Source organism: Marmota marmota, unplaced genomic scaffold (genome assembly GCF_001458135.2).
Source record: "Marmota marmota marmota unplaced genomic scaffold, marMar, whole genome shotgun sequence".
NCBI lineage: Eukaryota > Metazoa > Chordata > Mammalia > Rodentia > Sciuridae > Marmota > Marmota marmota.
Genome location: NW_026000241.1, coordinates 22935825 through 22944564, shown reverse-complemented (window position 1 = coordinate 22944564; position 8740 = coordinate 22935825). Strand labels below are relative to the sequence as shown.

Sequence of the window (8740 nt, the reverse complement as noted above, 5' to 3'; positions counted from 1 at the left end):
AAAAAAAAAAAAAAAAAAAAAAAAAGAAAAGCACAATTATGACCCACCATCCTCATCTTTCTTCAAGGAACACACAGGCTCTCATGCAGCTTCCAGAAACCAGTTTCCCTGAGTGGAAGCCAGCTGCTTCAGGGGTGATGGGGCTTGTACATGGATGGACACCATGTGTGCATGGAGCCCCAATTCTGTGTTTTGGGCCAGGAAGCTGGATTTGTACCAGGAACCTTTTATCTGAAAAGGCGATTCTGGACTCAGGAGAACAGAGCCAACTTGACAAAGTGGAGAGGCAGAGTATTGGTCTGCCCACGCTTTGGGCATGCGTGAGCATTCCCAGCAAAACACAGCTGGCACGTCTAATTTTAGCCTCACCACCGCCTTGAAAAGGGACCCTTTAAGGAAATATATTTTCTCCGAAACAATTTGTATTATAATGTAGCAGCTGATAGACATGTCAGAACATTATTATTGGTGGGGAAAAAAACTCTGCCAAGTAATTATGATTTTTGTGTTTTTTTTCCTTGTGATGATATCAGTAAAGTGATTAAAGCATCCACGAATCAAGAAAATTCATAAAGCGAGAGGTAATGGGAGAAATGCTGATTTTATTTATAAAGAAGCTGATAAACTTAGGAGATCACTTCCTTTCGTGTTTTTTTTTTAAATGGATGTAAACATAAGAATGATTATTTCTGATATTATAAGTTGGTCCATCTACTTGTACAATGTGTGGCTTGTTAGTAACAGCCCTGGAGTAGACCCTAAAATTTCCTCCATAGGTAGCATCCTCCTTGTCTTCAGGAAGTGAAAGGTCAGTTTCTCATTGAGGTCCTGGATTTATCTGGCTTTCATGTGTGTGAACCGGTTTCGAAATCACCCCAAACACACTTTATTTCCATTCAACTAGCAAGGTTAGGACCTCTGTCTTCGTATTATTATTACTGGTCTTGCTTTGCCTTTCTCCTCCTTCCTCCCTCATCCTCTCCTCCCATCCCGTGCTCTTCTATGTTTTGTTCAGCGGTGTGGCTTACCTCAGAACTTGGCAAGAACAGAAAAGAAGGCAGCTCTCTCGCGTGGGGTAGATGGAGGGAGGGATAAGAAATAATCCACCGCCTGCTTTTGAGTTCTCCAGGTTCAGTTCCAGCGGTGGCGGCAGCTTAGCTGCAAAAACTGCTCTGCTATTCCAGATAGCCAGCAGAGGGAATCGCAACTTTGCTGGCAGCAGGGGTTGAAGCAGCCTTTTTTTTTTTTTTTTTCTTGGAGGAAATACTGCAGCCTTCTGGACTGCGTACGCTGCTCCCTGGAGAGGCTCTCTCGGTTCCACCCACTGGCTGGAAGGAGGGGAAGTGAATGAAAGGACAGGACAAGCCCCGAACACCATGTCACTCTGGGAGGGAGACAGCAGCAACTAAGCTGTGCAAGGTTTTCTTTTTTTTTTTTTTTCTTTTTTCCCTTTTCTTTTTCTTTTTCTTTTTTTTTCTTTCCCTTCTTTCTTTTTCTTTCTTTCTCTCTCTCTCTCTCTTTTTTTTCCTTTTTCTTTAAGGTGGGGGAATGAGACAACAGGAGACAGGAAGCTGATCTGCAAGGATTCGGAGTTGTGCTAAAAGGACTTTGATTTTTTTTTTTTTTCCTTTTACAAACGCTGGCAATTGACATCACTACAGACAGCCTGCTTAGAGAACAAACTGCCTCATCCCGAGTGGACCCCGGCAGCTGGGAGAAGCCAGGCGAGATCTGAAGAGGCTGTCTGGGTTTTTTTATCCCCCTGCTGATCTCACTCCCCAACCTTTTTTTTTTTTTTTTTTGGTGTGTGTTTTTGTTTTGTTTTGTTTTGTTTTGATATTCTTGCCGTGTTGGAACTAGCAAGTGGTGAAGTGGTGGAGTCTCCAAAGCCTCATCAGTCATCGGACTGTCAGGAATAGTGGTTTAAGAGGAAGCTCTCGGCCTGGGGCACTATACCCTGTCATCCAGTTCCCTGCCTCGGAGATAAAGATTCCAGCTACATGGGCAAACGCCTGGATCAGCCACAAATGTACCCCCAGTACACTTACTACTATCCTCATTATCTCCAAACCAAGGTATGGCTCAAGCCACGGTCTGGTAATCAGCGTGGTATCGTTCTGCACTCGGGATGTGAAGCAGACAGGCATGTGAATTACTATTTAACCCTCACCCCTATCACCTCTTCCTGCTTCTTTGAAATTGGTAACATACCAATGGAGTTAATGAGGCAGAGGAAGATAGAAGAAGAAAGCAGCAAACCCGGAATTGTAGCTTTCTGTTTAAGGAGTGATAATAGTTTGACTCGAGTTCCTTTGTTATTTGGAAGCATTAATGTTCCCTATATCTGTGGAAGTCCTTTGCAGATGGACAGGGATTTTAGAAAGGAGATCACAACGGTGATTATCAGGCACAAGAATATAATTTCAGGGACTTTTTTGGTGAGCTGTTCTTTGTTTGTGGCTCTCGAAGGGTTTTTCCCCCTGGAGAGGACACACCAGGATGGGGGTGACTCAAACTTTTAATAGCTAAGTATGGAATGAAAGGAGGATGTGGGAAGGCGTGGGGGTACCTACCAAAGTCTCTTTGAGTTTGTTGGGTGTCTTTATATGTTTTAGTTGCCTTGCGTACTTTATTTTATATTGAGGGTGACTAGGATGCCAGAGGCTGAATTAGCTTTCCAATGATGGTCTTCACTTTGGGACGCTCTGTTTTTCTGTGTGAGTCGCCGTCAGGAGGCCTGGGTTCTTGCAAAGGCATGGAATGTAACTGATAATAATTGGACTTGAATTGGTTAAATACTTTAGGCTTTGTGAGTGAGCGTGTGCTTAAATGATCATTAGGGGCCCACGTAACTAAGCAGTGGGCAGTGCCAACCCTGAACTTTATCCTGCAGTTAAGACATGACAGACTCTCAGGTGTGAAATCACTGCTCCAATTTGTCAATTAAATTGGTGGCGGGGGTTGTTTCTGGAGTCACCACCTAAGTGCATGGATGATATTATTTGGAGCTGCATTCGCCAGACCCTACCATCTTCTTAATAAACAAATATGCCCAGTGAAGAAGGCGTGCCTGTGTGGTGTGGGCAGCCAGCAGTACTCGCTGCTGTGGTTAGGCTTTGGTAATTCATGCTGTAGTTATCTCTCATTTCTTCTTTCTCGTCCGTCCAACAATGCCCATTTGTAAAGCAGACCAGGCAGCAGACTTTCAGTATTGTATTAAGGATCATTGCTTGTTCTCTTTCTTTCTTTCTTTTTTTTTCCCCCACTTGCTCTGTGATTCGCCTTGCCCCTCCAAGGTCGACTGGCATTGCTTTTTGCCTTTGTGAGCATTTAGTTTGTGCTGTTGCTGCTTAAATAGACCAGCCCTCCTGCTCAGTGCCTTGAGTTTTAACTCCTTGGGGGATTGAGTAGAGAATGCCACCTGCCATTCCTCAAGGAGATGGCAAAGCAAGGATGAGTTAAAAAGGGGGAAATTCACAGTCATTTTTCATCCCCCAAAGAAACAAAAACAATAAGCTCAAGCGTTGCCTGAAAAATATTGAACATTCCATCCCTTTTACTCACACTTGGCTAAATTTTTCCAAATGTTTCAAAAAATCGTGCTTTGTTTGGGTCCTTCTTTTCTGTGATTGTGTTTATCCAGAAGAGAAACTTTAGATTGAAATGAATGAAATGATTGTTTTTCTGCATGAGATTTAACCTATTATTAGTAGAAAATAATGAATGATGTACATATTTTATCAAAGATAGAGGGTGTTGGATGAGCTACACTGGTATAGTGTGTGTGTGTGTGTGTGTGTGTGTGTGTGTGTGTGTATGTGTATGTGTTTGGTGAGTGTGTGTATTTGTGTTGTAGCCAAAGGAGGAGAAGGAAATGGTGGGGGAAAAGAAGAGAGCCTGGAAACTACAGAGGGAGTTTTTAAAAATTGTTTTGGGGTCCTACGTAGTTTAGTGTTATGTAGACAGGCAGCATCTGGATCTTGTTACTTTCAAGCTAACCAAAGGCATCAACTTCTGGAACATTTTTAAAGAAGTTAGATCCATTAGGCATCATAAGCTGATATTCAGGTATTCAGGTTGGGGTGGTAGGGACTATAAGATCAGCTACTTTGGTGGCTATCAGCCTAGTTCATATTGATTATTGTGTTGTAAAATTTCCACAGTGCTGTGAAGTTGTTGAATATGGTTAACGGTGCCTCTGGAATGACAGACATTATTAACGTTCCTGAAAGCTGAAGATGTGAAACTTGCTCTATTTTGAATCTTGGATTCAGAAAGGCTGGAAGGAAGTGGCAGTGTGCAATTGTATTTTAACATATGGGGACTTTCTGACAGTGTTAATCCTATACAATAAAGCATTCTCTTGCCCAGTGGAAGAGGAAAACAACTGGGTTATTTTCTTAACACTTTTTGCTCCTTCAACATTTATCTCTCTAAATATAATATTTTTAAAGAAAATACATGTTGCTTATATTTATTGGGTAAGTCTGGATATAATCCATAAAATCCACTGTTCTAACCTTGGTTTGTGATTACAATTCAAATTGTAAAATCATGGCTATTTAAAATGATGCTAACATATAAAGCATACTCGTGGTTGATAGAAGTAGAATTCTGTAGTTGATAAAAAATCATATTTGGTGATACCACACCTTAAAGTGTTGTCTAAATTCAGGTGTTCTTTTCCTCCCAATCCATGAGAAATATTTGCCGACCTTTGGGGTGTTTCTTGTTTGTTTTGTTTTGGTTTGGTTTGGTTTTTGTTGTTGTTGTTGTTTGGTAAGTACGATGGGAATCTTTATTTTAAGGAACGAAAGTGTCTATTGTTATAATTATTCAGAAAATGCAAATAACTAAACTTTCTCTTTCTGTTTAAATAGTGTAACTTTAGATACAGTTGCTTTTTTCTTATGGTTAAAATAGAATGAAAATGGCATTTTTTAAAAAAAGGAAAAATGTTTCCATTCCTTTGTGTATATATGTGTGTGTATGTGTGTGTGTGTTTGTGTGTGTATGAAAGTTTTAGGAAATGTGACACTTCCCTGTCCTCTCTGCTCTCATTTCCCATTACATTAAAAATGATCTCTTGACTTTGCTTAGAAGAATAGATACATATTTGCTTAGAAGAATAGATATATGCTTTATGTTCTGTCCCTTTGGGTGATTTTCCAATGCTTAAAATGTTTTATATTAGAAAAATCTTCAAGTACATTAAATAACACAAAAACCCGGCAGTTGACTTGTAGCTATAATTTGTAGTCACATTGCTATACGTGCTTACTTTTCCATACCTCATCTCTGAAAAGATTTTGTTGATTTTCCTTTTAACTAGTATTTTTCCTCCCCACCTCTCCCCCCAAAAAAGGAATTTCAAGAAGGATCATGGCTTTTGATTAAGAAATAATGAGGAATTCTCAGTGACAGATTATGATATTTAACATGAGACATGATAATATTTTAAGAATACAGTCATTACAACCTGGTGAACTGATATTTTGCTGTTAAGAAATAGATATTTCTTTCATATGTGATATTTGGAAAACTTTAGTCAGTTTCACAAAACTTCGTAAGTCACCCAAGTACACCAGGCAAGTTCTTCCTTTCTTCCTCTTCCACATTCTTACCAGCTCACCATGTCCCACCAATCCAGTGCAGAGTTCCTAATCATTCTGCTCTTACATCAGTGCTGCATTCCCTTCTTTGGCCATCTGGTTCCCCAGAAGGTCTTGAAGGAAGAGATTCAGATTTGGGGACCCTCACATAGTTTTTCTGGCTGGTGGTATTCAGATTATGTTCAGAGTCTTGTGTGAAGAAGGGGTCAGGTGGAAGGAGCAATCCATCAACTGCACACTGATTTCAGACGGAAGTTTCGCCATCTGCAGCCTGGATTCCCGCCTGTCTGTAAAAGTCTAGCTGTAGTCCAAACCGGATTGTGCCTTCCAAAGAGCAAACACTTGAAAACACAAGGAGTGACGAGCAGGCAAAGAAAGAGGGGCTACTGTGCGGGCAGAGGATGTACTTCAAGATGTGAGTGTGCCCAGCCTCCAAAAGCAAAACAAAACGACCACGCAACACACTCCTTACACATGGAAATGTACAAAATCATGCAGAGGGAGGGAATGGGTTTAGAATTTCCTTAGTACTTCCTGCCTCAGATTTGCATTGATAGCCAGAGTTGGGAACATGCCAATTGTTTTAAAACAGCCTTGAAAACTCCCAAGTTCTGTTTTCCTTTGAAAGTCTGAAACGTACAAAACTGGTTTTCTAAAGTCTTCCAGCAATTGAATATTTAGGTACAACTCCAGATATTTTCTTTTGCTTCAGGGGAGCAATATGATAGCATGAAACTATGATAAATCCTGTTTGTCTCATTTTACAATGCATAGAATTTTAATCGGTTTTAAATAAGAGAAAAATAGAAACAAGGGACCACCCTTCCTTTTCAGTTTTTCTTTTTTATTCTCCCTGATCTTTAGTATCAGTGAGACTGGACACAGTTCTGGGACACATTTTGCTATATTTTCTGTAACTCAGTTATTATTTTCACAACACAAAATTTGGTGCCTTACATAAATGGAATAGGAATGTAAAAAGTTCATGTTTTTTTTTTCTTTAGAATAAATTCAAAGTTAAAGGAAAGACTACATTTATTTCTTTCAACATCATCTTTCTACAGCATTTTCCTTTTAATTTCTCTCAATTTGGGGAAAAATAGAATTATGTAATACAAAAGTATGTCCATGAAGTAATAAAATCTCTTCGAACACTAAAAGCAGAGGCAATGTGTAGGGAGGGATACAAAGTAGGAGGGAGGGCTCAAGTTCATTCCAGGTTTCTCTGGCTTCAGGAATTCTGGAAAGCTTCATTTTTACACTAATGTGATTTTACACGATCCTTTTGGACATTATCAGTCATTTTGGCAGGAAGAGGACTCCCTCACCATTATGACCATGCCCAATTCTAGGAAAACCAGTCTTTTCCTTTAAAAGAAAGTTGTTTTTTTTTTTTTAGTGTCAAACTTTTTTTTCAGCGTACATGGTTGATGTTTATTCACAATTGGCTTCAAGTACTACATTAAAATTGTTTTGTAACAGTCTCATAAGCCACAGCTGTATGTGATTAAATAGTGTAATATCAAAAGCATGTGAGAATAGACGTTTTTTTTTTTTTTTTTTTTTTTTTTTTTTTATGCTATAGCTGCTGCACAGCAAGAGTGCAGATGGAGCTGAAGGGAGACCAAGAGCAAAAATGTATTCATGTGTGGTAATGCGTGTATTGAGGATATGTGTTGCTATTTTTTGCAGTAGTGGGAAAATGTTGAACTATTTTGGATGTGCTTAAAATATATACTTTCTGAAAATGGAAACAGATGCCAATGCCAATTTTTTTTTAAATGGAGTGTATAATACTATTTAATGAGAAAACATATAGGGATCAAATGGATCTGAAATCAATGCAAATACAAAAATCAAAATTACCCTTATAGAGCACATAGTCAAAAAACAAAATGGAATTTCTGATTTGTGTTTTGAAATTATAAATACGCTTCTTCTTTGTATTTGCTACTTTAATCTGTGGAGCTTCTGTAAAGCAATCTTGAGGCCATTTATCCCTAATAAAAGCAGGCATAGGTAATAAGGTTCAGCAACTTAGAGATAGCAAAAGAAGCAACTGTGTAATTCTTTGTAAAGAAATTTGAAAGTACATTATTCGGTTTTGTATTATGTCCACTGTCATTGCCAATGTTAAGAATTACAAAGTTACACAAGGGCATGTGACTTGTGCTTTTATTTCTGTAGCAGAGACATTATAGTAAAGAAGTTTGTTTTTTATGTTTGCTTTGCAGTATTTTTGAAATAGTATTTGTTCATGAAAACTATAATCTCTAGTTTTATGGAGAAAGTTTATGGAATTGACTATTGGCTTTCAGATTTCAGACACTAAAAAAGAAAAAAACAAGAATGCTGGTCAGAGGTGAATTGAATCATGTTTTGTCTTTAATATTATTTTTGTTCAAGTTGATACTGGCAGAAAATTTGTGTACATTTAACTTTTTAAAAACTTTTCTACGTAGGCTTATTGATTAGGAAATAAATAACATGTGGGATCATTTACGTGAATAAAAGTTGATGATTCAAAACTTCAATCTCTAGCATCAAATTTAAGAGTGTGGATAATCAATGCTAAGACATGGATTTTACTTTTCTTGGGGACATTCTCTGACTTCTGCATTGGTGCACTGTTTGCTAGGTTGTGTTCATTCACTAAGACAACTTCTAGATTTGTCATTTTTGTAACTCTTGATTATAGGGAGTGAGCCTTCTTTGGTACCCTAGTGGTATGGGGAGGTTGCCTGGGTTTGTACCATTTCTGAGTTTTTGTTTGGTCCCTCAGTGCTTTTTACAGAGCAGATTCAATATTACTTTACCAACTCTCTAGTGATTTTGACAAATTTAACTGTCAGTATCCTTTGCAGTGTCTAAATCCAGTACACTGTGAGAAACACATCCATCACTTGGGAGTGGGTGGAGAGCAGTTCCCAGGGGTGGGACAAAATGACAGGCATCATTTAATCATTATCATTTCAGGCTTTGTTATGGTGGTGAACGTTTTCTCCTATGAGTGGGTAAAATCAGGGCTTCTCTAAAGGCTTAATAGTGACAATATGGTGCTTCCCTTTTTCTCATTTAACTTCTTTCTATAGGTGAAAGAAGAGCTCATGGTTATGTGTAACTTTGGC

At 38.7% G+C, this 8740-nt stretch overlaps 1 protein-coding gene and 1 long non-coding RNA gene across 12 annotated transcripts in view; one reads left to right on the top strand and one right to left on the bottom strand.

Annotated features, from left to right (window-relative positions):
* Nucleotides 1-1173, bottom strand: part of LOC125613818 — a 24611-nt gene extending 23438 nt beyond the window's left edge. The window contains exon 1 of the long non-coding RNA XR_007344408.1: nucleotides 1029-1173. This is a non-coding gene — a long non-coding RNA (uncharacterized LOC125613818). The remainder of the gene's footprint in view (nucleotides 1-1028) is intronic.
* Nucleotides 1-8740, top strand: part of Rbms3 (RNA binding motif single stranded interacting protein 3) — a 1302406-nt gene that overhangs the window by 647499 nt on the left and 646167 nt on the right. For 4 of the 11 annotated variants that reach the window (XM_015489550.2, XM_048795445.1, XM_048795446.1 and 1 more), the window contains exon 1: nucleotides 1383-2075. The exons of 6 other annotated variants lie outside the window; for them this stretch is intronic. In XM_015489550.2, the coding sequence (XP_015345036.2) occupies nucleotides 2001-2075 (75 nt within the window). In that variant the 5' untranslated portion in view covers nucleotides 1383-2000. Of the gene's footprint in view, nucleotides 1-1375; nucleotides 2076-8740 lie in introns of those variants that run through there. One more of the 11 variants, XM_048795447.1, reaches the window with a different exon arrangement.